The 27,949-nt window shown below is 50.6% G+C and overlaps 2 protein-coding genes across 23 annotated transcripts in view; one reads left to right on the top strand and one right to left on the bottom strand.

Annotated features, from left to right (window-relative positions):
- Window positions 1-1,059: 1,059 nt before the first annotated feature.
- On the top strand, window positions 1,060-19,571 carry MAP1A (microtubule associated protein 1A; the record flags this gene model as incomplete). Its single annotated transcript, XM_084239518.1, has 7 exons — window positions 1,060-1,297; window positions 2,285-2,386; window positions 10,111-10,193; window positions 10,455-10,595; window positions 10,819-18,859; window positions 19,000-19,220; window positions 19,416-19,571. The coding sequence occupies 7 exons, from the start codon at window positions 1,060-1,062 to the stop codon at window positions 19,569-19,571; spliced, it is 8,982 nt and encodes a 2,993-aa protein (XP_084095644.1).
- A 3,424-nt stretch (window positions 19,572-22,995) lies between these two features.
- Window positions 22,996-27,949, bottom strand: part of PPIP5K1 (diphosphoinositol pentakisphosphate kinase 1) — a gene marked incomplete at both ends in the record, with an annotated part of 31,834 nt that continues 26,880 nt past the window's right edge. For 20 of the 22 annotated variants that reach the window (XM_084240704.1, XM_084240703.1, XM_084240700.1 and 17 more), the window contains 2 exons: window positions 22,996-23,813; window positions 25,978-26,091. In XM_084240704.1, the coding sequence (XP_084096830.1) occupies window positions 22,996-23,813; window positions 25,978-26,091 (932 nt within the window). The remainder of the gene's footprint in view (window positions 23,814-25,977; window positions 26,092-27,949) is intronic. The other 2 variants (XM_084240708.1, XM_084240705.1) reach the window with 1 other exon arrangement.

Below are 27,949 nucleotides of genomic sequence, written 5' to 3' on the forward strand. Positions count from 1 at the left end.
AGTGCTGCTTGGAGCACTGAGGTGAAAGACACACCTCCCTGTCTGACACACACATGTACAGAATGAGTCAGTACATTGGGTAAAAGATGTTGGGAGTGCAAAGTCAGTGTGGGGGGGAGACTAGGGAGGGGAAACACATTGAGGAATGGGGGAGCCAGCGTAGAGACCTAAAAGCACCATTTTCACAAGGTTGTTCAGGTCAGCCATAAAATACTGCCCACCTCCTCAACCCGCTTTCCCATGGGCTGGTTCTCTGGTTTTGGACGGGTCAGCCTCTTGGGTTCAAACATCGCTCCTGGAGGGAGCAATATTACAATCTCCCAAGGTTACAAACTCACTGTGTCACATTACTTGTAGTCGGGAAGGTCTTTCCTGGGTTTTACTCAAATCCCCCTTGCTGCAGTCTGAGCTCACTGCACTCAGCAGAGATGGAGACTAGCCAACCTCTATCTTCGGAATAACAACTCACCAGGGACTCAGGGCCGGAAGGTCATTCTGTCCCTCCAACACTGCGCAGCCTTCCTGAGCGCTCCCAGGACCAGGAGCAACGAGGACAGGGAAACCGAGGATGGAGACAAGGACCCTGGCAGGTAGTGACAAAAAAAAAAAAAAAAAAAAAAGCGCCAGACTGATAATACAGACACACCGACACAGACACCCTAATAAACTGGGAGACCGAGAGGGACAAGATGGCTCCCCTCAGTTCAGGCGAGGTTGCGGAGCTGCCAGACAGCACTTAGCGGGGACACATTCCCCCTAGAAGCTTCTTCCAGCACCGGGGCAATCGGCTCGCCCTCTACCCGGTCCCCCAGAGCTCCCAGGCCTGCCCGAGTCGCCCTGGGCGCTCCCCCTGGCAAACATGGCGGGGGCTGCAGGCGGCGACCACCGCCCCCGGCCGAGGGCCGACCGCAGAACCCCGGCGTCCCGGCCCCTGCGGCGCCAGGGCCCCGCCCCCTGACATGCAGCAGCCAATCAGCGGCTCCCGCCGCCGGCCTTTAAGAGCCGCGCGCACTCTCCCCGCAGCGGGCGCCGCCGGCCTAGCACTCCAGCGGAGTTTCCATGGAGACCGAGGCTGGGCCCCGGCGGCCTCGCGGCGTTGCCATGGAGACAAGTCCCGGACTGGGGCTCGGCAGCCCGGGCGCTCCGCTGCTTCAGAACCCCGCGGAGCCGCTGTGCAAGGCCGGAGCCGCGGTGGGGGCGGCACGCTGGGACCTGAGGAGATACTCTTTGCTCATCGTGATCGGGGATATCGGCACAGAGTGTCAGCTGAGGGCCGTGCGGGCCCACCTTGAGCAAGGTGAGCTGCTGTTCTGCCTGGGTTCGGGACATCCTCCATCCCGCGCTTCCCAGCCATCTGCATTCACCTCCCAGAGCGCGGGTCGGCACCCTCCGCCCCTAGTGTGCGCTTCCTGGGACCTGTGCTCCCTGTTAATCTGAATCATCAGCCCCTGTCACCAGCATCTTCCATGTCATGCGTTCGTATCCTCCCGAGCAGTCAATACCTCGCTTCCCCCGTCTTTCCCGCACACCCCCAGGTATTCCGCAATCTCCCCGAGGCAGAGATCTCTGCATGCAGCCCCTGCGACCTCTCTTGTCACACCCCTCTCTCCTGCAGTATCTAGGGCCAATGTCCTGAAAGTCCTCAACATCCTCTGGAGGGCCCATGTCCCTACCTTAGTTTTTCTTCTTTAGGGTTCCTGCACGGGCACAGGGTGCTTTCTATACGCCGAGGACAAATTTCCAGTCTTCAATCTCCCAGTGCCGGCAGCCAACCTGAGAGCGTGACCTTAGTGGCCACAGACTCTCAGTCTTCACCTCCCTCTCCAGTTGCCTCCCTGTGGCGCAGTGCTGCGGAGCCACCTGCGGGTGGGAGCCAAGCCGCGGAGGGGTGGAGGAAAGGAGGGGGGCATAGGAGAGTCTAAAATCCTACTTAATTGTAAGGACAAGAAGGCAGCCCCTGGTATTTAGTGAGAGCCCATGTTTGTCCCTTGTATCACAATTAGACAACCCTGTAAGAAAATTCCCATAGAGAAACTCATTAATGACCAAGTTTTGCCTAAAATCTGCTTTTCTCTCTCTGACTGAAGCAAAGCCCAAGAAAGGAACAGAATAGAAGACAGGCATAGGCATTAGCTACCTTTCTTAAAGTCATCAGTGAGGCTGATCATGGCAAGTGTCCTTAAGTCCCCTCCCTATCCTTACCCCTTCTGTGAGCTTGGATATGTTCCCTGAAATCCAATTTCCACCTTATCTAGAGCCCTCTTTGTTTCCTTTTCTTTCACAGGGATTCTCTCCTGGAACATTGACTTATCATCCTTTGACCTGAACCAACAATTGAGACTCTTCATTACCCGGCACCTAGCTCACTTCTCCTCAGAGGTCAAAGGTTAGGACTAGTGTCGTTTGTGTCAGTTCTTTGGGTGAGGGCTGGTCACAGAAAAGCAGAGGTCCAGTCTCCCTGGCAGATTTGGCCTTGTGGGAGGTTTGGGTCAAGGAGAAGGAAGGGACTCCTGAGGGGAAAGTTGCAAAACTCCATAGTATCCCCACATACCCAGTATACTTTGCAGGCAAATGGTGGAGGGAACCTGGAGAAGGTCATTTTTAACAGAAAAATACGGGGGAGGGGGGGTGTTTGTAGACAGCTGTTGATGTGCACAAAGGGAATGAGGTGCTTCTCTGGAGTGATCAATCATCTCCCGTGCAAAATATCCACTTTTTGGTATTCCCCTTTCTGGATATTTTAGCCTTCCTTTTGGGACCCCTGAATCTTCAACTCACCTTCCCAGGCTCTTGTGTAGCACTTTCTTTCAGGCTAAACAGCCTATCCTCCAGGTTTCAGGGTTTCTGCTTCATCTTGTGGCTCAACCAACACATCACCAGAGCAGAGAAGAATCTGGGCACCAAATGCTGATGAGCACCACCAAATCCAGGGTGGAAGCAGGGTCTCCTGAATTCACTGTTTCAAGAGCTAGCCAGAGTCCGAAATTTGGTTCCTGGGATCAAAATTCACAGGATGCAGCTCCCCATTCTGTTGGGTGGGAGAAAAGGGCTAGAGGGTTGAGAAAATGATATTTTAGGAATTATCATTCCATGGCAGTACCTGTGGGGAGACTGCAAAAAGCCCTATGTCTCATTATAAAAGTTCTGGGCATCTACTCATGTATTGGTAAATGTTAACATACAATCCATGTGCTAGTGCCTTTATGGAATATAAAATTCATCCAACTCAACAGCCACTGTCACTAAATGACTGAATTTATATATTATAAAGATAAATTCTCAATTACCCAGTACAGTAGATAGTTACCTCCTTTTCTTCCTGCTTCTGCTAACTGTGAGATATTTGGTCATTTTCCTGATTGCTGACTCCTCTAGAGATCCTCCTAGAGAGAAGAGAAGACAGGTTAATATGACTAATTATCCTAGGAATATATGCAGCATTTTAAAAATATGAACTTGACCTCTTCCTTATGACTGGCTTCCTGTGAAGCTAAACACTCAATGTTTTAAGATTGCCTTCTGTTTAGAATTACTCATGTCATGACTTCATCCATTAGCCCTTGTTACTCCTAGGAGCTTTGGTGCAAGGCTGGATTAAGGGATGATATAGGATGAAATTAATGACTGATTTGAAGTTTGAGGATCATTTGCTGATATTATAATTCACACTGAATTCTCTAACCTTGTCATTTTGGCCACAGAGACTTAAGGATAGGTTGTTTTCTATAATGATATAAGAATGAACAGAACTTAAACCAAAATATTTAGCTGTTCTTCAGATTAAGATATCAGGATGCTTGGGGAGACACTTATAGGGAGAAGCATCCTTACTCTCAGACAACACTCAGAAACAAGTACTGATATATAAAGACTTAGTAGTCGTTCAATCAAATAGATTTGCAGTGATGCCCTAAAGCAGCTTAGCGTCACATACCCAAGATCAGAGCTTACTTTAGTGTACTGAATTTTTTTAGATTTGGACATTGTCAGAGTGTCCCTGGAGAATAGCGGAGAATTTCCTGGAAAAACCCACATGGATCAAGACAGCCACAGCCCCACCCCTGCTGGCTCCTCTTTCAGCTGTCCCCACAAACAACAGTCAGCCCAGACAGCTGCAGACACTGCCCCTCCCTTCAGCCTCCCATTAGTGGAGAGACAAAGGGAACCAGGCCCCTGGTATGGTTCAAAGGGCTGTACCAGAACCTTAAGATTTAATCCTGTCTGCCACGCCACAGAAAGGGCCACCATCCCTCTTACCTTTCCTCCAAGCCCCGGGCCAAAATGCTGAGAAAGGGTACAAAACTGTATCCTGCAATGATGGGGAGAGTGCAGTCATTCCTAGCCACCACCCCCCTCCACACCCACACTGGTACACACAAAAAAACGGAGGGACCCTTTTTTCTGTGGCCCAGCTCCTTCTAGTGGTCAAATCTGGTACAGGCTTTCTAGGGTGAATTTTGTGCCAGGTAGTCATTCTCCAGTGGTGCTGAAGCCTTCCTTTCTAACCTCTGCAAAAAACTTGGAGTTTCCTAGCATTAGAAAACAAATCCAGAAACAAATAGGGCAGCATAAAACTGAGTCTAAATAACACTCTGATACTTCTGTTGGGCACCTCTAGGAAATGCAGAGAGGGCTTCATAATTTATAATTCATGACTGATATTCTTAGAGTCTGAAAAACATAGGCTGAAGGACCTGTTTTCAAACTGGCTTTCTGTTTGACTCTCAATTACCACTGATGGGCTCAGGAAGCAGCAGTCCTGTTACTTCTGCAAACATGAAAAACCATTCTTAATATAGTAATGCACTGGCCCCCAAAGTAGGGAAATAGGAAAACAGGGACGCAAATAGTACTTTAAGTCCCTTCCAGCAGGCTTGGGCTAAAGACATTCTAGAACTGGTCTCATCTAAGATTCTGATTTAGAATTTTCCTGATCACCTATATGATTTCTCATAAATCTTCCACAAAAAAAGGAGACAGACTTCCATTCAGGCATTGCAGTTTTAAAATTCTAAGAATGAGGCACTTTTTCATCTTTTAGGCCAGTCAATCCTCACAATATTATTGCAGGTTGGTACTAGCATTATATCCCTATCATATAGTTCAGGGAGCAAGTTTTCAGAGAGGTTACATGGCTTATTTCCTTTCTGTCTGACTCTCGATTACCACTGATGGGTAAATGTATGATTAGTAAAATGGTAGTCAGGTCTCAAATTCAGGACTTCTGATTTCACTTTGTGCCCAAGTTCAGGCCTCTCTTCTTTGTGTTTCACCATTTCATTGTAGCAGAGCCTAGGAACACAGCAGGTGAAAGGTTATTTGTGGTGGGTGGCTGTTCAGAGGACGAGGGCTGAAGGAAACCAGCACTGTGAGTTGAAACCTGCCCAGGGTGTGGTCCTTGGGGATAGCAGCTGAGAATAAGGGTGGGCTGTATTGGGCTGGGAAGTGTTATTTTGTTCTCAGGCCAAATGCCTACTTAAGTTTCCCTCTTAGCATACCCCAGAGAGCCCTATAATGCTGAGAGGAGATAGAAGGTTTGAGGTGGGTAGAAATAAGAACTATAAAGTTGCAGAAGGAAGGAGTTTCCCTTTTGTGATGCTCCCAGCTCAGCCTGGTTTATGTTGTGTATCTCCGCGGATGCCCTCCTCTATCCAAGTGGGGTTGTTGCCATGTTACTGCTTTGCATCTCCGGATCTGAGCACAGATTCCTCCTCCTCCTCGGTTCTCCCTACCCCCACCCCACCCCAGTTCTGGTGACTCAGCTCCTCCTCTTCTGGCTCCAGTTAAGGGTGGATGGAGGATGCTGAGAGCCCAGACTATTTTGGCTTCTCTGACCTTCAAAACAGCTCTTGGCAGCCTGGGGCAAGGGTGGGGTTGGTGGTGGGGCAGGAGTGGGTGGATGTCAATGTGCAATGTGCGGAAGGCTTTGGGAGTTGGCCAGGCCCAGGGAGGGTGGATGAAAAGGAAGAGGGCAGGGAAGGACTGTGTGAGAACTTAGAGCATCACCCAGTGGGAACTGAGTGCTAGATCTCCCCAGCTCCTCCCTCTGAGTCCTAGAGCACATCACTAGTTCTGAGACAGAAGTAGAGACCAAGGAAAACGGCCAATATTAGAAGGATGGAGAGTGTATACGAAGTGACAACGAAAGACATAGAAAAGTGCAGAACGGGAAGAGAACAGGGACTCAACACCCTACAAAATAAGTTAAATAGTTTTTTTTAACCCAAAGAGTACTTTATGTTACATTTAATAATTGACCTATAATAACAAAATTTTGCTGAGGCTGAGGTGCTGGTGATCTTCTTTGGTCCCTGTTAACTCTTTCACTGAAAGGCAGAACGCACCCTGCCTCTTCAGACTGCCTCTTTGTGGCCAGTGACCCAAGAAGTCCAAGTATCAGTGTCTGTGCGGTTATTGAGGATGCTGCATTGGCACAAAACTGCATGCAGCCCCCAGGGTCCCTATGCCCCAGCCTAGCCAGGCTAGGGCCCATGTGTCCACTACCCCCTAAACTAAAATGAGACTCATTTCTGCACTTCCCTGCTTTGCAGTTTTGATTCAGAAGCTGGCAGAACTCAGGACAACTCCTGTCCCCAGGCGTCCTCTCAAGCAGTACTCTCATTCTGTTGCTTTCAGGCCCCCAATCTCTTTGTCTCCAGCTACTTCAGGGAGTGAAGGTCACTCTCTGGGTCTGAGGGTAAAGGCAGCAGATGGTTCCTGAGAGAAGGGGGAGGGTCCAGGCAGCCCTTACTCCCTGTTATTCCTGCAATGTGCCCTCAGCAAGGGGCTTCAGTCTTTTGGCTAATGCTAGAAGACTATTTCTTGACTAAGCAGGGCTGGGGGAGAAGGGCCCTAAGGGCCATTAGAGACAGCTCAGGATCTTTGAGTTGCTAGACAACTCCTCCGTCCCCCAGGGCCATGCAGAAGCACCAGGACATTGACGCTGTGAAGGCAAAGAAACAGTTAAGTCTCCACTGCCTCGTCATGGACCAGCCCCTCTTCCCCGCCCTGGCGCCGCCCTCCCCATCCAGCAAGCTAGCGCCCCCCCCCCCCCCCACTCCCACCCCAAGTGCCGCAGACTCTTCCCTGAAGCTGCCGGCTGAGGCCGGAGCTGCAGCCTCCATGAGGGGCTCCTTCCCACACCCCAGGGTAAGAACTGAACCGAACCAAAGGGCTTGGCATGGGGCGTGGGGGATTCTGATTGGGAGGTGGGGTGGGGGTACAGAAGGGAGTTGATACCTAATCTGTCATGTCTGGAACTAGCCCAGCAGGGTGGGCAGGTTGTGGAATGGAGCGAGAAGGTGAACAAGACTGGCTGTGTGGCCACCCAGACCCAGGCGGAGGCCAAGGGGCCGTGACTGACAGTCCACCTCTCCAGCTGGGCTGGGCTGGGCTAGGCTGGGCTGGGGGCATCAGTCTAGCGGCAGCAGCTGAGGGTGGTTTCAGCGACTCTGTCTGGCAGCCTGGGGTGCTTGATGAGTTTGGGAGCTATGTCTTTGGGCAGAGGCAGAAGAACGGAAGGAAAGGCGGATCTTATGGGGATGCTTAATAGGAGGGTCGCTGGGTGTCAGCTGCTACATTGCTCAGCTGCTTCTGTCTAGGGGTGAGCAGGACAGTGAGTTTTTGCCAAGTAAGGGAAGGTGGGGGGCGGGGGACACTGTCAAAAAGCAGAGAGGAAAAGATCATTAAGATGTGGCAAGAGCCTCCTCACAGACCAATCTATTTGCTATGGGCTCCCCACACCCCATGCCCTGCAGACTAGCTTGCGATTGGGACTCTTAGCCCCCCTTTTCTGGCTCCCTTCAGCGATTGAGAGGCCATCCTGGAGATTGAGAGCACTCCCTCCCTGGCAGCTGCCCTGCATTCCCAGTGCTGTCAACCCCACATGTTCCCGGTCTCAGCCCCACCCCCACCTCATCTCTGCTTCTCTTCCCAAGATGGGGACTCTTGAACAGAGGAGCCAGTTTCTTCTCCCTCTCTGCACCCCCCACCCCCCAAGCTGAAGCAGCCAAGAAAATGACTTGTCATGCTGGGGTGGGGGGGGGTGGGGGCGGAGCTGGAGCCTGAGCTCAGCGCGCACACTCACACACACTCACACACTGCGGCAAACTGCAGCTGCCCGGGCGGCCCCCCCTCCCCTTCTGCCTCACTGCGGAGACACCTGCCCTCCTGCCTGTTCTGCCTCCGTGCCTGCAGCCCACCCAACCTCATCGCTGACCCGGGAAAGTGCCTCTGCCTCACAAGAAATCCTCTCCCAAGAAAAAGGAAAAACAAGTCACTTCCCTTCAGAAGGCTTGCTGGGGAGCAGAGGAGAGAAAGACGGCTTTCTCTCAGGCCTACAAAGGAGGGGCACAGGATACAAACTGTATATAGCAAGTCAGAACTGGACAGCACATGGGTTGGGGTAGGGTCTTGTGCCAAGACAGGAACTGGGATTGGCAAAGGCTAGTGGTTATAAACAGGAGACTGTGAGGAATGGTAGGTAGACTGGGGGAGGGAATGTGGTAACTAGAAAGCAAACCAGTCTGTACCACAGATTTATCTCTTTCCGCTTTCTTCCCTACTGACTGGAGGCCAGGAGAGTGTAGAAATTGCCCTTCTTAATCTGATCCGCTTAGGACTAGGCTGCTCCCTGAACCTTGATATCCTTCACCTGCTGCAGCCCTCCTCCTGCCATCTCTGAGGTGGCTCTCATCCTCTGAACTGAGCTCAAAGCTTCCCTCAGTTCCCACGTTGAGAACTCTTGAACTCTTCTTGGGCCCCACCCACCCTCTACCGAGTTTGGTCTTCTGACACCAGGGGCAGTTCATTTCCCCTGCAGCTATAACTGGCAACCCTGGATCAACAGATGGACCTGATCCTGGCACTATGGCTCTTCCTCTTAGCAAAAGCCCTGACCCCGGGCTCTTCTTGTCCCAAGCTTCAGAGGAGAGAGCTGGGTCACAGAAGAGGGTCTAGGGGACAGATTCTGGAGTCCTCCTGCCACTATCTTCCGGATAGCCCACTCCCCTCGCTATCTGTTCAACTCTGTCTGGACGGTAACTCCTCTATGTGCTGCAGCTAGGAAGGCAGGAGCAGGGGATGGCAGGGTCTTTCTTAGAATCTTCTGTCTAACCTGCCTCTTTTTTGGTACACCAACCTGCTTTGCTTAGTGCTTCCTGTGAGTCTGGAGAAGGGAAGTGGAAAGGGGATTTGACAGTATCTTTCTCCGTGGCCTGGGGAACACTCACTCTGAATCTCTGCTTCCTTATTTGTTTCCTGTCTGTGAACCCCCAGCTCCCATCTCCATGGCAGTAGGCCCAAAGGAGAGGGGAAGGATGAGAGAAGAAACTGTTCACAAGGAATGGTTTGTGGGGTAGAGAACCAGGCCTCTCTGGAGCTAGGGACATGAAGGTGAGGTGGGAAAGGAGGCTCTGCAACCTTTGAGGGGAGGAACATGATGGGTGCCTGTTTGTGGGTGCAGGCTTGGCCTCCAAGGAACCAGAGGACAGAACAAAAATTATAGTCCTGTTTCCACTTTTCGAATTATAAAACCCCAAGGGTTTAAATAGCACAGGCTTCTCTAAGTCTTTAGGAGTGGGAATTCTGACCTTGGCTTTGGGCTGGAAAGGAAGGTGGGGAGTCTGTTGGAAAGGAAGGTGGGGAAACTGCAAAGCTCCCGTCTCCCAGTTTCCCTACACTGTGGCTGTGACTGCTCTAGGCAGAGGCAAGCTAGTGAGGAAAGAGTTGAGTGAAGTTGAATGTCCCAGGAGCCTTCCCTCCAGCTGAGCCCCCCATCTCCAGGCAGCACCAGGAGCTCAGCGCTCTGAGGGACAAAAGCTTCTTGTCAACTGGGCAGTCTGAGGCGGGAGTTCCAGGCAGAGGGGGTGGGGGTACTGGGCAGGCAGAGGGTGTGGCAAATGAAGGGACAAGAGCCAGCATGGGAGGGGGAGGAGGAAACCCATTCAGCAGAATTCAAAGTGGCAGGATCTAAAGACTGCCAACCAGATTTCTCTTTCTCCTAAGCCCCATGTTCTGATAGTGCATTCTATTCTTTCCTGCCCCACTTACTCCCTCTCCATTTTAGAATAAACCCACATTTGCAAACAAATTCCTACATCTCTCCCTCAGGCCAGAGGACCCTCTCCCATCAGAGTGAGATCCTAGAGACCATCATCTTGGTAAACCCCAGTGCCGAAAGCATCAACTCTGAGGTAAGGCCAGGCCCTGCTCCTAGCCAAGAGGGCCTGCAGGAAGTGCTGTAACCTGCCCTTGCCAGTGTTACCACTTTAAGCCAAGAATTCCTGGGTTGGCTTTGAACCATCCTCTCTCTACCTTCTAAGCTGCCTTACAGTGGGGAGCAAGTCCTTGTAGAACTGGGGGGCAGGAGGTGGGGATGAGGGCGCTGGACCCAGAACAGTCAGTGCCCATTCCTGGGTCTCCTACACCTGTGACATCCCCTCATTCCATTCTAGGTCCACCATCTCCTTAGCAGCCCATCAGCTCACAAACTACTGATCTTGAGTGGGCAAAGTTTAGAACCTGGGGGAGACCTCATTTTGCAGAGTGGCACCTACTCCTACCAAAACTTTGCCCAGGTCCTTCAGAATCCTGAGGTAAGTTCCATGTCTGAGTGTCTGGGAGGAAGGGAATACGGAGCAGAACTAGAGCTGTGGGGACAGAACCAAGGGAGGGAAAATCTCATGTTGCTTGATCCTTGGGGGCCCTGGTAGAAGGGTAGGTGATTACCTTGGAGAGAGGTGGAGATTAATAGATTGAACCTGAGTTGGGTTAAGAACAACTCTGATGACCTGATTAAGCTTCTGTTTCCCATTCTAGATTTCCCAGTTGCTCAGCAATAGAGACCCTGGGACCCAGGCCTTCCTCACGGTGTCCTGCTTAGGGGAGGGTGATTGGAGCCACCTGGGACTATCCAGTTCCCAAGAGACCCTGCACCTGCGGCTGAACCCTGAGCCCACGCTGCCCACCATGGATGGCGTGGCTGAGTTCTCCGAATATGTCTCTGAGACTGTGGATGTGCCATCCCCATTTGACCTGCTAGAGCCCCCCACCTCAGGGGGCTTCCTCAAGCTCTCGAAGCCTTGCTGCTACATCTTCCCTGGTGGCCGTGGGGACTCTGCCCTCTTTGCTGTCAATGGTTTTAACATCTTGGTGGATGGTGGTTCTGATCGCAAGTCCTGCTTTTGGAAGCTGGTGCGGCACCTGGACCGCATTGACTCGGTGCTGCTCACACACATCGGGGCAGACAACCTGCCGGGCATCAATGGACTCCTGCAGCGCAAAGTGGCAGAGTTAGAGGAGGAACAATCTCAGGGCTCTAGCAGCTACAGCGACTGGGTGAAGAATCTCATCTCCCCCGAGCTTGGAGTTGTCTTCTTCAATGTGCCCGATAAGCTGCGGCTACCTGATGCCTCCCGGAAGGCTAAGCGTAGCATTGAGGAGGCCTGCCTTACTCTGCAGCACCTAAACCGTTTGGGCATCCAGGCTGAGCCTCTGTACCGTGTGGTCAGCAACACCATTGAGCCACTGACCCTCTTCCATAAGATGGGTGTGGGACGCTTAGACATGTATGTCCTCAACCCTGTCAAGGACAGCAAGGAGATGCAGTTCCTCATGCAGAAGTGGGCAGGGAACAGTAAAGCTAAGACAGGCATTGTGCTGGCTAATGGGAAGGAGGCGGAGATCTCAGTGCCCTACCTGACCTCTATCACTGCTCTGGTGGTCTGGCTGCCAGCCAATCCCACTGAAAAGATTGTGCGTGTGCTTTTTCCAGGGAATGCTCCCCAGAACAAGATCTTGGAGGGCCTGGAAAAGCTTCGGCATCTGGACTTCCTGCGCTACCCCGTGGCTACACAGAAGGACCTGGCTGCTGGGGCAGTTCCTGCCAATCTCAAACCCAGCAAAATCAAACAGCGGACTGACAGCAAGGAGAGCCTCAAGGCCACTACCAAGACAGCTGTGAGCAAGCTGGCCAAACGGGAAGAGGTGGCTGAAGAGGGAGCCAAGGAGGCCCGCTCAGAACTGGCCAAAGAGTTAGCCAAAACAGAGAAGAAGGTAAAAGAGTCATCTGAGAAGCCCCCAGAGAAGCCTGCCAAACCTGAGAGGGTGAGAACAGAGTCGAGCGAGGCACTGAAGGCAGAGAAGCGAAAGCTGATCAAAGACAAGGTGGGGAAAAAGCACCTGAAAGAAAAGATATCAAAGCTGGAAGAGAAAAAAGACAAAGAGAAAAAAGAAATCAAGAAAGAGAGGAAGGAGCTTAAAAAGGATGAAGGGAGGAAGGAGGAGAAGAAAGATGCCAAGAAAGAGGAGAAGAGGAAAGATACAAAACCTGAGGTCAAGAAGATTTCCAAGCCAGACCTGAAGCCCTTTACCCCGGAGGTACGTAAGACCCTCTATAAAGCTAAGGCACCGGGGAGAGTCAAGATAGACAAGAATAGGGCTGTTCGTGCGGAGAAGGAGGTGACCTCGGAGCCCCGGACACCCCCAGCTCAGAAGGGGACTGCACCTCTCCCAACAGTCAGTGGGCACAGGGAGCTGGTCCTTTCCTCCCCAGAGGACCTCACACAGGACTTTGAGGAGCTGAAGCGTGAGGAGAGGGAGCTGTTGGCTGAACAAAGGGGCACAGGGCTAGGAGAGAAACCACTCCCTCCAGACACTGAGGAGGCTCCCCCATGCACAGTTGCCCCAGGGACACCATCCTCTGTACCAGGACTGGAACAAGAGGAGCCTGTGAAAAAGGAGAAAGAGAGTGTCCCAGACATCCCTGAGGAACAAGGCAGTAAGGATAGAGGCCCAGACTCTAGGGCTGAAACAGAAGAAGAGAAAGAAGCCTGGGAGGAAAAGAAGCAGAAGGAAGCAGAGACGCTCCCCAGTACAACAGAAGCCAGAGAGGAAAGTGAACCTGAGGTAAAGGAGGATGTGATAGAGAAGGCAGAGGTAGAAGAAATGGAGGAGTTGCACCCTTCAGATGAGGAGGAAGAGGAAGAGACCAAAGCTGAGGGTTTTTACCAAAAACATATGCAAGAAGCCTTGAAGGTAACTCCACGGGCCAGAGAGTCTCTTGGGGGCCGGGAACTGGGCCTCCAGGGCAAGGCCCCTGAGAAGGAGACCTCGTCCTTCCTAAGCAGCCTGGCTGCACCTGCGGGAGCTACTGAGCACGTCTCTTACATCCAGGATGAGACAATTCCTGGGTACTCAGAGACTGAGCAGACCATCTCAGATGAGGAGATCCATGATGAGCCCGAGGAACGCCCAGCTCCACCTCGATTTCCCACAAGTACATATGACCTCTCTGGGCCTGAAGGTCCTGGCCCCTTTGAGGCTAGCCAGCCTGCAGACAGTGCTGTCACCACCACTGCCAGCAAAAGCTATGGCGCACCAGAGACTGAGCTCACCTACCCTCCCAACATAGTGGCTGCCCCTTTGGCTGAAGAAGAACACGTGTCCTCAGCCACCTCAATCACTGAGTGTGACAAACTGTCTTCCTTTGCCACCTCTGTGGCTGAGGACCAGTCCGTGGCTTCACTCACGGCTCCCCAGACAGAGGAGACAGGAAAAAGCTCCCTGCTGCTTGACACAGTCACAAGCATCCCCTCCTCCCGCACTGAAGCCACTCAGGGCTTGGACTACGTACCATCAGCTGGTACCATCTCGCCCACATCCTCACTGGAAGAAGACAAAGGCTTCAAATCACCACCTTGTGAGGATTTCTCTGTGACCGGAGAGTCAGAGAAGAGAGGAGAGGTAGTAGGAAGAGGCCTGCCTGGAGAGAGACCCGTGGAAGAGAAGAAGGAGACTGCAAAGGTAGAGATGTCTGAGAAACTTCACAGTCAATATGGAAGCCCGATGTTTGGTGCTCCTGGGCACACCCTACACCCAGGGGAACCAGCTCTTGGAGAAGTGGAGGAGCGCTGCCTCAGCCCGGATGACAGCACAGTGAAGATGGCCTCTCCTCCACCATCTGGCCCACCCAGTGCCACCCACACACCCTTTCATCAGTCACCAGTGGAAGAAAAGTCTGAGCCCCAAGACTTTAAGGAAGATGGCTCCAGGGCAGACTCTAGGCTTATAGCAGGTGTGGGCAAGGAAGGTGCCACAGAGGAGACAGTCAAGTCAGGGCCTGAAGAGGGCACATTAGAAGAGGAGGAAAAGATGCTTCCTCCCACGAGCCCCCAGGCCCAGGCAGCACCCATCAGCATTGTTGAGGGACACACAGGCTGTACCATCCAACTATTGCCAGAACAGGACAAAGCAATCGTCTTTGAGACTGTGGATGCAGGAGAGCCTACAGGCTCAATTCTAGGAACAGAAGCCCTTTCCAGAGATTTGAGGCCATCATTTCAAGAACCTGGTGAACCTCAAAAAGAGGTGCTCCAATCACCTGGCCTTGGTCTCTCCCCTGATGATACTCAGTCCCTCTCTGTCCTCAGTGTGGTTTCCCAAGATACTGCCAACCAAGAGGCCATCCCCAGGGCTCCCTGTGGCCTGACAGAACAGCACCTACACAAGGACCTTTGGCCAGAGGTCTCTCCAGAAGATACCCAGTCACTTTCTCTCTCTGAAGAGAGTCCCAGCAAGGAGACCTCTCTGGATATCTCTTCTAAGCAGCTCTCTCCAGAAAGTCTTGGCACCCTCCAGTTTGGGGAACTAAGCCTCGGGAAGGAAGAAAAGGGGCATCTGAAGCGAGCTGAGGATACCTCTCACCATCTAGCCCCTGTGTCTATTCCAGAACTCCATGCAACCACCACATCACCTCCCACAGATGGGTCCACTGGATACTCTGCACAAGAAGACATCACAGATGAGAGCTCTGACAGAAAATTATCTGATAGCTGTTTTTCTCACTCTACATTGTTGGGAGATGGGAAGCACTCACCTGGAATGATCACAAGCCCTGGTGAACACATTCTGACACCCGAGAGCTCCCTCACCAAGAGTCCTGAGTCTCTGCCAAGCCTGGCCACAGAGGACATTGCCATGGAGTGGGAAGGTAAAGTTCCAGAATTGAAAGACAGAACCCCCGAACAAAAGGACAAGGTACCTGAGCCAAAGGATGAAGTCCTACAGCAGAAGGATGTCGTAGAACAGAAGGATACAGCCATCAGTCAGAAAGATGAGGCTCTGGAAGAAAAGAGCAAGGTTGTGGAACAGCAGGATAAGGCTTTAGAACAAAAAGACAGGGACTCTGAACAAAGGGACACAGTAATAGAACAGAAGGACAAGGCCCTGGAGCCAAAAGACAGAGACTTAGAACAAAAAGACAAGGCCCTGGAACAGAAGGACAAGGTTCCAGAAGAGAAAGCTGAAGCCTTAGGACAAAAAGTCAGTGAGTTTGAACAGAAAGACCAGGCTCTAGAGGACAAAGTCCCTGAACTGAAGGGCAAGGCCATAGAACAGACAGATGAAATCCCTAAACAGGACAAGGCCTTAGAAAAGAAGGATCAGGACTTAGAACAAAAATCCTGGGCCTTAGGACAGAAAAACGAAGCCCTGGAACAAAACAGTAAAGCTGGTGAACAGAAAGATAAGACTCTGGAAGAGAAGAACAAAACTCAGGAGAGTCCAGTGCAGGAGGAGAAAACCATGAAACCAAAGGAGAAGATCCTAGAGGATAAGTCTCCAGAAAAAGTCAAGATGGTGGAACAAAAGGAAGACGCTCTGTTGGAGAAGACCAAAACTCTGGGGCTGAAAGAGAGCCCAATACAGGAGGCCAAGGCCCAGGAACAGGAAGAGCAGTGCTGGCAGGAGCAGGATGTGGTCCAGGAGTGGAAAGAAACAATTCCAACCAGAGGGGAGCCAGTTGGAGAACAGAAAGAACCTGCCCCCAAATGGGAGGACACATCTCCTGAGCAGGACAGGTACTGGAGGGGCAGAGAGGAGATGGCCCTGGAACAAGATAAGTACTGGAGGGAACTGAGTTGTGAGCGCAAGGTCTGGTTCCCCCACGAGCTGGATGGCCAGGGGGCCCGGCCAAGGTATACAGAGGAGCGGGAGAGCACTTTCCTCGATGAGGGGCCAGATGATGAGCAAGAAGTACCCCCCACGGAGCATATGCCCCAGAGCCCCTGGGCCTCAGACTTCAAGGGTTTCCAGGAGTCCTCACCGCAGAAGGGGCTAGAGGTGGAGCGCTGGCTTGCTGAGTCACCGGTCGGGCTGCCACCAGAGGACGAGGACAAGCTGACCCGCTCTCCCTTTGAGATCATCTCTCCTCCAGCCTCGCCACCTGAGGTGGTTGGACAGAGGGTTCCTCCAGCCCCAGGACAAGAGAGCCCTATCCCAGAACCTAAGTCCATGCCATCCATGAGGAATGAGCCTACTACCCCCTCGTGGCTCGCTGACATCCCACCATGGGTACCCAAGGACAGACCCCTACCGCCTGCACCCCTCTCCCCAGCTCCAGCCCCCCCCATACCTGTCCCAGAGCCACACACTCCCGCACCCTTCTCCTGGGGCACAGCCGAGTACGACAGTGTGGTGGCTGCAGTACAAGAAGGGGCCGCTGAGTTGGAAGGTGGGCCATACTCCCCCCTGGGCAAGGACTACCGCAAAGCTGAAGGAGAAAGGGAAAAAGAAGGTGGTGCTGAGGCTCCTGACGGCAGTCCACACAGCCCGAAGGTCCCAGAGGCCCGTGACATCCATGCCACCAAGGAGCCTGAGCAGACGGAGCCGGAGGAGAGAGAGCCCACACCCTATCCTGATGAGAGAAGCTTTCAGTATGCAGACATCTATGAGCAGATGATGCTTACTGGGTTGGGCCCTGCGTGTCCCACTAGGGAGCCCCCACTTGGAGCAGCTGGGGATTGGCCCCCACGCATCTCAACCAAGGAGGAGGCTGCTGGCCTGAACACATCTGCAGAGAAAGAGCTTTCGTCTCCTGTCTCGCCTAAAAGCCTCCAACCTGACACACCAACCTTCAATTATGCAGCCCTGGCAGGTCCCACCCTACCGCCCAGGCAGGAGCCTGAGCCAGGGTCAAGTGTGCAGCCCAGCCTCACGCCACCTGCAATACCCCCCCGTGCTCCTATCACCCTGAGCAAAGGCCCAAGCTCCCCTCTTAATGGTAACATCCTGAGCTGTAGCCCAGATAGGAGGACCCCATCCCCCAAGGAGTCGGGCCGGGGGCACTGGGATGACAGCACTAGTGACTCAGAGCTGGAGAAGGGGGCTAGGGAGCAGCCAGAGAAAGAGGCCCAGTCCCCGAGTCCCCCTCATCCCATCCCTGTGGGACCTTCCACATTGTGGTCCGAAAGTGAGGCACATACCAGCCCTTCCTTGGACTCACACTTGGGTCCTGCTCGACCCAGCCTGGACTTTCCTGCTTCAGCCTTTGGCTTCTCCTCGTTGCAGCCGGCTTCCCCACAGCTGCCTTCTCCAGCTGAACCCCGTTCAGCACCCTGCGGCTCCCTTGCCTTCTCTGGGGATAGAGCTCTGGCTCTGGCTCCAGGGCCCCCCGCCAGGGCCCGGCATGATGAGTACCTAGAAGTTACCAAGGCTCCCAGCTTGGACTCCTCACTGCCCCAGCTCCCATCACCCAGCTCTCCTGGGGCTCCGCTCCTCTCCAGTCTGCCACGACCTGCCTCACCAGCCCTGTCTGAAGGTTCCTCCTCTGAGGCCACCACACCTGTGATTTCAAGTGTGGCTGAGCGCTTTCCTCCTGGCCTGGAGGCCACAGTACAGGGGTCTGACGACCTGGTCCCAGGAATGGAACCAGCTGCCCACAGCCTCTGGGACCTCACTCCTCTGAGCCCAGTGCCCCCAGCTTCACTGGATTTGGCCCCAGCTCAGGCTCCAAGTCTGGCGGGAGACACGGAGGATGGCACCCTGCCCTGCCACCTGGAGTGCTCAGAAGCAACCACCAAGAAGCCAAGTCCCTTCCAGGGTCCCTCCGGGGACTGTGCCTCCAATGGTCCAACTGAAACCAGCCCCAATCCTCTGGGCCCTGCCCCAGCCAGGCCTGAGAAGGAAGAGGCTTCGGCCTGCCCTGCCTGGGAACGCGGGGCGTGGCCTGAGGGAGCCGAGAGGAGCTCCCGGCCTGACACGCTTCTTTCCCCTGAGCACCCACCGTGCCCTGGAGGGGCCTCTGGAGGCCAACCCAGAAGTGTCTCCCCTGACGTTGAGGCTGGGCCGCAGGGATGTGCTGCTGAGCCCCGGCCCCACCGTGGGGAGCTCTCCCCATCCTTCCTGAACCCACCTCTGCTCCGATCCACAGATGACAGTGACCTCTCAACTGAGGAAGCTCAGCTGGTAGGGAGGGGGGGACGGCGCCGGGCAGGGGGCCCAGGAGCCCCAGGGGGCCCATGCCCTGTGGCTGATGAGACACCCCCAACATCAGCCAGTGACTCCGGCTCTTCACAGTCAGATTCTGATGTCCCACCAGAAACTGAGGAGTGTCCATCAATCACAGCTGAGGCAGCCCTTGACTCAGATGAAGATGGGGACTTCCTGCCTGTGGACAAAGCTGGAGGTGTCAGTGGAACTCACCATCCCAGGCCTGGCCATGACCCACCCCCTCTCCCCCAGCCAGACCCCCGGCCATCCCCTCCTCGCCCTGATGTGTGCATGGCTGATCCCGAGGGGCTCAGTTCAGAGTCTGGAAGGGTAGAGAGGCTACGGGAGAAGGAGAAAGCACAGGGGAGAGTAGGGCGCAGGGCCCCAGGCAGGGCCAAGCCAGCGTCACCTGCCCGGCGTCTGGATTTTCGGGGAAAACGCTCACCTACTCCTGGTAAAGGACCTACAGATCGAGCATCCCGGGTGCCACCCCGGCCGCGGAGCATTCCAAGCCAGGTCACCACCGCAGAGGAAAAGGATGGACACAGCCCCATGTCCAGAGGCCTAGTCAATGGACTCAAGGCAGGATCCAGTAAGTACAACATGAGAAATCAGAGACTGTGGGCTTGAACTGGGTGTGGCTGGTCAAAGGCTCCAGGGGGAGGAGGTGGGAGGAAGAAGGTTGCCAGTGTCTATTTTCCCTCTGTCATGGGTCCTGGCTTGTTTCTACAGCAGCCTTAGGTTCCAAGGGCAGCTCTGGACCCCCTGTATATGTGGATCTCGCCTATATCCCGAATCACTGCAGTGGGAAGACTGCTGACCTTGACTTCTTCCGTCGAGTGCGCGCATCCTACTATGTGGTCAGTGGGAATGACCCTGCCAATGGCGAACCAAGTCGGGCTGTGCTGGATGCCCTGCTGGAGGGCAAGGCCCAGTGGGGGGAGAATCTTCAGGTGAGTGGCAAGGGACATCCGTAGGAAGTCTGGTCAAATCTCAGTGGCGGCAATAGTGAAACGCTGTCTCTGTTCATGAAAGGACTGAGCCCTCTGTGGGCAGTGGGACTACTTGCCCGACCGTCAGCTAGCCCGTCCCCCTGACTTAGCTTCTCTTCACATTCTCTTATCAGGCATGTCTTGTCTCCCTCTTAGGTGACTCTGATCCCTACTCATGACACAGAAGTAACTCGTGAGTGGTACCAGCAGACTCATGAGCAGCAACAGCAACTGAACGTACTGGTCCTGGCTAGCAGCAGCACTGTGGTCATGCAGGATGAGTCCTTCCCAGCCTGCAAGATTGAGTTCTGAAAGAGCCACTCTCCCTTCCCCAAGGATCTGCTCCCCCAGCTCCCTTAGAGTATGGCTACTGCTGCGTCCTTTGGGGTCCAGGGAGAAGGGAGCTGGTGGGGGGTGGGCTGTGTGGCAGGGTCAGGATGTCTTGTGGGGACTTGGGCTGGGCTAAATGGGAGGGGCTGTCTCTCTCCCTCGTCCATATGTGTGAGGACTCTCTAAACCAAAGGTAACAGAGGTAACATAGGCGGAGGGTACAAAGTTAAGATAGGAAGTTATCCGACACCCGAGAACCCCGAGTGACACCCTCTACTCGCACTGCCAAAAGCTGGTGTTGGGTGGGGAGTTAGGATGGAGAGAACCACCTCCTCCCTCATGGAGAGCATATCCCCAACCCCAGGGACCTCTTTATTGCAATCTATTTATTTAGCATCCCAAGGAAGGATTTCCAATAGTAATTTATATGACCTGGGGGCAGGATAGTGTCAGTGAGGTGCCCAGAGCTGCATCCTTTCCTCCATCGCTAATCCCTGTACCCACCAGCACCTGGGTTCTAGCAGGGTTCTCAGGGGAGACCGCTGCTACGCTGTCCCACTCCACTCTATCCTACGTATCTGAATGTCTCAATCCAAAACTTGAAGCTCTTTTTACCAACAGACTGGTGAGAGAAGAAAGGCGCTTATCCTCCCAGCCCCTGCTTCATACCATTCACATCTAGAGCTGTGCCCGGAACAGGCCTAATGGGCAGCACAAAGGGGCAAAGGAGAGCCCAGTCCCAATCCCACAGTTCTTCCAAGTTCCCTGACCTTTTGAAGTTTTCACCCACCCATTCCAATTATCCTGATCCCTTCTCATCCCCTGCTTGGCTTCTCTGCATGTGGTCATCTGCTGTGGCCTGGTGTGTAATGGGTTAAAAATAAGCCACTGCTTGACATCCCAACATGACACCCCAGCAATGTGTGACTCCCCCAACATTCCACTATGCCATCTTGCAGCTGAAATGGGAACGCAGGCTGCTTTCCAGCCCCAAACTCTTGGATAAAGGAACTGGGAGGTGGAAGCCATGCCAGAGGACTTGGGGGAAATGGGAGGGAGGAAAGAAAGAGGGAGACAAAATTGAGCTAAAGCTTGAGTCCTACTGAGTGAGAAGAAAACAGGCCGAGAATACCACCCCAGAGGAGGACCTCACCCCAAGCAAGTCTATGAGCAGCCCTGCCAGACTACTGCTGGACCGAGAAATCCAGACGCTTGCTCATCAGGGCTTGGCTTCTCTGCCAAATGACTGTGGAAACCAAAATGAGCCCGCCTTGTGTTCTTCCTAGCTCCCAACCTCCCCGTGCTGCTGTGCTCTGCTCCTCCCCACACTTCCCTGCTATAGTTCCCAGCTGCTGTAACAGAGCCGCCTCCAACTCTAACAATAAATGAAGTTCATTACAGATGCGGTAGTGCTGTTTAGGCTTTTTCTGACTCCACGCATTGCTTAGTGGCTGGGCCCTGGCTTCTTCCTCTCTGGTTCTCCCAGCATTGTCATTTATCTCGGTGCCTTTGGTAACTGGAAGCATTTCCAGGACCCAGGGAAACCAGAGGAGACAGAGTGGGTAAAGGGAGAGAAAGATATGGGGAGTCAGCGTAACTTCTAAAAATGGGTAAGAATACTGGGGTATTTGGAATAGAAGCCTCGGGTGGGGACATAGATTTGATTTGATTTGACTTGAGAAGGGAAGAAAGGCAGGGAGCCTCCTGGAAAGGGGTTCTATATATGATGGATCAAGAACTGAGGGCCCAATAACCTTTAAAAGGGGACCACCAAAGAGGTGAGGAATTGAGGGGCCTAATGAGGTTGAAAATACCTTTCATCCCTACAGCGAAACCCTTTCCAATTTAGGGTGCTGACAGAGAGGCCAGGTTGTGAATGTGAATATATGGAGAGGGGCATATTTTAGCCCTCCCAGTGCTGTGGGCTTTCTCAATATAAAGATGTCAAGGGGTAAATAAAGAGTATAGCCCCTTTAGATCAACTCTTCGTAACACTACAAACATCAAAGTAAAAAATTAAGGGGTTGACTCTAAGAATCTGGTGGGAAGGTATATATAGCCTCTGGTGCTCCACAGAGAGAGAAACTCTCTCCCCTGAAAACGGCTTATTTAAGACTTTTTTTTGGGATAGTGAGCTGACTGCCATAGGACCTCATGATCTCTATATTTTTATAGCCCCTTTCTGTTCAACTACAATTTCTTTGAGTGGTTCAGGTTAATTCAACTACAGATATGACTGACTTACGGTCATATTCATTCTTGAATTCACAAGGACATTATCACCACCACTACCATTCTCATTATTTCAAATTTATTGAGCACTCATAATGTTCCGGCCTCCCATTCCAGTGACCACATTACCCCTCCTACCCACCCCCATATCTTTGGGAAAAGCTTCATAATCACACCTGGCCCCCAAAACACAACGATGTAAGGGCAAACCTCTTGGGGACACTGGAGTCTTTGGTCTTTGGCCAAATCTGTCCCTAGCCCTCCTACAGAAATATATATATGTATGTATATGTGTATGTATATGTTATGTGTATATACATATATATTATATGTATGTTATATATACATATATATGTATATTTGCTCTTTTGCTCGTGTCTGTACAATATTGATCTTTGATGATTGCTTAAAATAGAACATGATTCTCTCTACTACATCATCTCCTAAACCAAGTAGCCCCACAATAAAAGGAGGCCCAACTTCACAGATTGGCCAAGAACCCCCAAAGCCTTTTTAAGCAGTTATTCTGGAATTTTCACAGCAATCTCTTTTTTTTCTCAAGAGCTTTTGCCCAGATGAATAGGACTGGGGCAGAGAGGACACTTAAGGATGATATGAAAATACCCACAAGCCCAGTCTAAAGATTACTGGCCATGATTTATGCTTATTTGGGAAGGGGACTCTTTTTTTCCCTAAACATTGCAGAGAACCATCACAGGTCCACTTGAGGAGTGCTAGCAAAGACAAGAGTCCCCCTGAATGCACATATGGTCTAAGGGCAGCTTGAGAAACTGTATTTCCCCAGGAAAAGCGGAGACTATGGAGTCCCATTTTGAACTTGCTGTGCTCAGATGGTGTCTTCAGCATTTAAGTGGCATTTCCTTTAGCAATCTGGGATTTCCTGCGATGCGCTGAGGAGGTTGGATAATGACAGACCAACCCACCCCTTGAAGGAAATCTTTTCAAGTCTAAAAGCTAGGTGAGGAGTCAATGGGCATGAATTGGCTCCTCCCCAAGCCCAGCTTGGGCACAGGTGTGCTTCATACCAAGAGGAGTGCTTCCTCAGATACCTCTGATGAGGCCCAAGGCCTTATGCTGGCAGGTGAGTTAGCCAAGAGAAAAAGTTGCTAACTCAAGTGGCTGGTATAGTGTGACACCACGAATGAGAAAATGATTAATCACACGTTGCTGGTGGAAAGGATGCGTGCTGGTCATGGAGTAGAGACTGGCTTTGAGGGTTTGGATCCTGGGCTTCGGGAATATCCTCTCCAGGCAGTAGGTAGGTCACCTCAGGGACCACTAGGGAACGTTGATTAACTTTATCAGGGACCTCCTGGACCTGCAGATCATTCTCTCCAGGGAACTCTTGGGATGGATTGTCAACCTCAGGGATGTTCTGAGACAACAGATTGATTGCTGAAGCCTCTTGGGCCAGCCTGCCAACCTCCCTAGGGTCTCCCTGGCATGGCTGGATGACCTCCTCAGGGGTCTTCTGGCAAACCTGGAACGCTTCCTCAGAGACTTTCTGGCACAGCTGGCTGACATTCTGGCATGGCTGGCTGATCTGAGGGACCTCCTGACATGTCTGGTTAACATGGTCCTGGGTATGCTGGCATGGCCGGTTGATGTCAGGGACCTCCTGGCATGGATGGCTGACTTCTTCAGGGGTCTCCTGGTGTGGCAGGCTGATGTCAGGGACTTCCTGGCATGACTGGCTGATCTCCTCAGTAACTCTCTGGCATGGCTGGCTAGTCTCCACAGATGGCTCCTGTGGAGACTGGTTTGGTTCAAAAGGTTCTTGCTCCCCTTCTATGGGGAGCTCCTGGGCTCCATTCCCAGGGGTCTCCTGAAGAAGCCCAATGTCTTGACAATCTTCAGTCACATGTGAGCTTAAGGAGGGATGATCACTGAAGCCAAAATGGCAGTTACCATCCACTGCAGTAGGGGAGGAAGGGCCAGCACTGGACACAGTGCTGGAAGGGCCACTGCTGTCTGTAAAAACAAAGTCAGGAGAGTATGTCAGACAGGCTGTAAGAGTAGACTCTATTCTATGTATGTAGTTCAAAAGAAATAGTCAAAAGAGATGGACATTCATGTCCTGGGGAGAGAGGGCTTGAATTCTCCCCTAAGTTATGCAAGAGACTCCTAAATTAGCCCAGAATTGTTGCTCTGGCCTAATGTATATTGCAGAAATAATACTATGTCAGTGACTTCAGGAGTGAGTGCCAAAGGCCACTTTACCCTTTTTGCAAATGTACCCACATCCCAGTTCAAATAGGCTTTGACTGCTAATTTGGAAGCATATGAACAATTTATCTCCAGAGATTCTAATTCTGTAGGTTAAGGTAAGGGTGTTGAAGGAGGAGGGAGAGGGGTAATATATTTTATGGAAACACTCCCAATTAAATCTGATATGGAACTTCTATTAAGAGCCATTTCTTAAAAGCAATCAACATATTTCTGGGCAAGAGACAAGCAAGCAGGAGAATGTAGGAAAACTGAATCAAAACAGTAGGAAAGAAAATTAGTTACTAGAAAATGGAAGACTGTCATGGAATCTCTAAATTACAACATTAACTGTTTTGGAGGTCACTGATCCCTTCGAAATGCTAATGAAAATCATGGACAATCTTCCCATGTTCATATGAATAGTCACACTAATCTTTATATATAATTCTGGGATTCTTAGACTTTACCCTGAAATCCTTCCATCAATTCAAAGTTAAGACCTTCTAAGTCTTGGCACATATAAGGTTACAGATTCTGGATTATATATTATATACATAAGATATAAAAATTAATTTTCCAGATCCTAACTTAGTACAACGAAGACTCAGAGTCTTCAATTACATTGTGGGGCAATTCCTACCCCAACCTCTACTACATTAACCTTCAGAAGGGTATTTATTTACTTTTCCTTTTGTAAATATCCTATTTACTCATGATAGAGTAACTTCATATTTAAAGCACTATGTTACAATAATAGATTGTGTAAACAGGGAACACATGAACATCTTCTCATCTAAGAAAATCTAGGAAAGCTGGCAAGTCTGATTCTGCAAACGTTCAGTCATTTAGTTTAAGGTATGCCAGTTATCTCTTTTCTGTGAAGGATCTCAAAAGGCTTGCTTCAGGCAGGAAAAAAAGAAAGGAGAGAAACATGGTTTTGGGCCAATAAGGCCTTTTTTAGCTTAGGCAGGCCCTGTAGGAATTCTTCACCAATGAAGCTATATACCTTATTCTGAGTCAAAGGTCTAGATTAAAAAAAAAAAAAAAAAAAGAGGAGGGTAAGCTGAGTTCACGCAAAAATAGCAGTAGCCTTAATTTCAGTTAGTGTTTTGATTCCAGCAAAGAAGTCGGAGAAAAAAGATGAGGATAAGATTTCATGAGCACAGAACCTCTAAACATTTCAGGAGAAGGTAAAGGAAGAATGGTAAGTGTAGAATAATCTGAAATCCAGGATAATTCTTGGAATCAGGAAGAAAAGTTTCTTCTGAAAATAGGGTACCTGAAGAAGGCAAAATTCTATAAGTGTTTACATCCTTGCTGAAATATGAATATTTGCTTCAATATTATCCAAGCAAAGTAACGAAAGCCATGTTTGATTTCAGTTATTTCCTGGGAGCAGGATGAATAAGGAAAGGATTTTTCCATTACCAATGTCTTATCTCCCCACTGATTACCACTGCTATCTACCCCTCCCTACAATTACCCTAAAAACTCCTTGTGATCCCTGTTTACATTGTGACCAAGAATAATTAGTGATGGGCTAGAAATTATAAAGAAGAGATGGGAAAAGCAGCATTAGGTTTAGATGACAAGGTTTCCTCTCTAGTAATCTTTACTTGAGAAAGCTATAGAAACCAAATGGAGGCTTGAAAATGAAGTCTCCATCCTTTCTCCCCAAAGTAGCCAATGGACCATGATCTTTTGGTGTCTCTACAGTGAGATATAGGGGACAGGGAGGACAGATGTAACAAAGCAGTGGAAACATCCTCCCCTTATCTTGAAGACAGCAGATGAGACAGCTTTCCCAAATGGTTATTTTTGGTCTTTTAACTCTTGTCTTCTTTTCCCTGCTGTGATGGGTTTCTCATTCACCAATCCCTCCATCCCTTTTGGCATTTGTCTAGGCAGTTCCAAATGGATTACTTACACCAAGGTGGCTTCTCAGAGCGTTGCCGAAGTTGTAGGGTGGGTGAATGAAGAGTTCGGGGTGGGGAAAATGTGCTATCAGAAGCCTGGTTGCTGTGCATAGTATCAAAGAGGGCTGGAAAGTTTGGGGAGAAAGAGGGAAGGAGAAAAAAAAAGCATATGAAGAATAATTCAAGAGCCACAGGTTCACAACTAAAGTGAGAACCAATTAACACTTGCTCAGGCTGAGAACTAGAATTTCCTAGGCCCCTTCACACAAATCATTTTTAATATTTTAAACTTCTTATAGGAATATTTTCAAATATTTTTAAAGCAGTTTTAAGTACTAGTACAAAAACTAATAAAGCAATACCAGTACACTCATCTACATGTAACACATTAACATATTAACATTTTGCCATATTGATCACTGTGTTATTTTCTATTCTACCATGCCACAGGCCTACCTTGCATTTTTCTTACCCTAGACCATGCATTCTCAACAAAATTGGTCCTTGATGAGGGTGAAAAAAGATGTTCCACTGGCTTGTGGCTCACCAAATGACCACAACACATAAACAAGATATGTGGTATATCTGTGACATTAAAATTTCATGTAGTTGGGGTGACTGGAGAAGAGGTTTGGAAGAGGGTAATTTTTTTTTTTAAGGTTAAAAACACTGCCCTCTTTTTTAAAAAAAAGAGAGAGAATGTGTGTTAAACTTTAGTTTCTTCCCAATCTGACAGGTGAGACATGATATCTTAATGTAGTTTTAACATGTGTATCTCTTTTTTTTAAAATATTTATTTATTTGTGCATACAAGAGCTGGGGTACAGGCCAGCGGTGCAGGGGATGAGACGATCAGAGACAGAGTGGGGAACAGAACAGGCAGACTGACTGAAATACACTGCTGAGGGGAGCAGTGGGCAAGACAGGAGAGGTCTGCTGTACCATGTGGGTAGCTCCCTGGCCAGGGATCGAACCTGTGCTGCAGTGGCTGTGGAGAGCTTCATAGGTTGCGTCTTAACCACCTGCGCCAACATGAGTATCTCTTATGATGAAGGTTGAGTATCATTTCATATGTATTCTCACTTTGAGTCTTTTCCTTCTTGATATATTAAAGCTCTTTGTATTTTAGAATGATTAAAACTATATTTTTTGACTCTTGATTCCATTTCATTGGTCTATCTGTTTAACTTTATAGCAGTACTATTGTTTGATTCCGTACTTTTTTAAAATCAGAAAGTGTGACTTCTCCAACTTTTTCTTTTTTAATATTTATTCTAGCTATTCAGGTCCTCAAACAATTTCATATCAATTTAAAGATCAGTTTTTCCAATTCTGAAAAAAAAATATATTGGGATTCTTATAGGTATTGCACTTAGTCCATAGATTACTTAGGGGGCGTTTTGGCATCTTCATATTATACCATCTGCATGAAAACAGGCTGTCTTTCCATTTATTTAAAGTATTTTTTTTTTTTTTATAGAGGCATGCTTTATTTATTTGTTTGCTGGTTTGTTTGTTTGTTTTGTTTATACATGCACTGGGTACAGTCAGAAGCGTGGGAGGGTGAGAGAATTCACCAGAGCCAGAGCGGGGAGCAGAGCAGGCAGAAGGACCGAAGTACACTGCTGAGGGGAGCAGCGGGCGGCAGGAGAGGTCTGCGCGCCATGTGGGACCCTCCTCCGGTGGCCGGGGAGCAGCCGGGGATCGAACCGGCGCCGCAGAGGCCGCGCGCAGTTTCGCAACCCAGCGCTCAACCGCTGCGCCACCGGGGAGGCCCTATTTAAAGTATTTTTTATCAGCAATGTTTTCAGTACACAGGACTTTAAACTTCTTGGTCAAATTTGTTCCCTTATATTTTATTTTTTGGGATGCTATTGTAAATGGTTTTGTTCTCTTTTCTTTTTTATTGTGGGACACAAATTAGTTCTTTTTTCCTCAAATTTTGGAATTTGCTAGTCATTTACATAACTCTGTAACTCTGGG

Source organism: Talpa europaea (assembly GCF_964194135.1).
Source record: "Talpa europaea genome assembly, chromosome: 8".
Classification (NCBI taxonomy): Eukaryota; Metazoa; Chordata; class Mammalia; order Eulipotyphla; family Talpidae; genus Talpa; species Talpa europaea.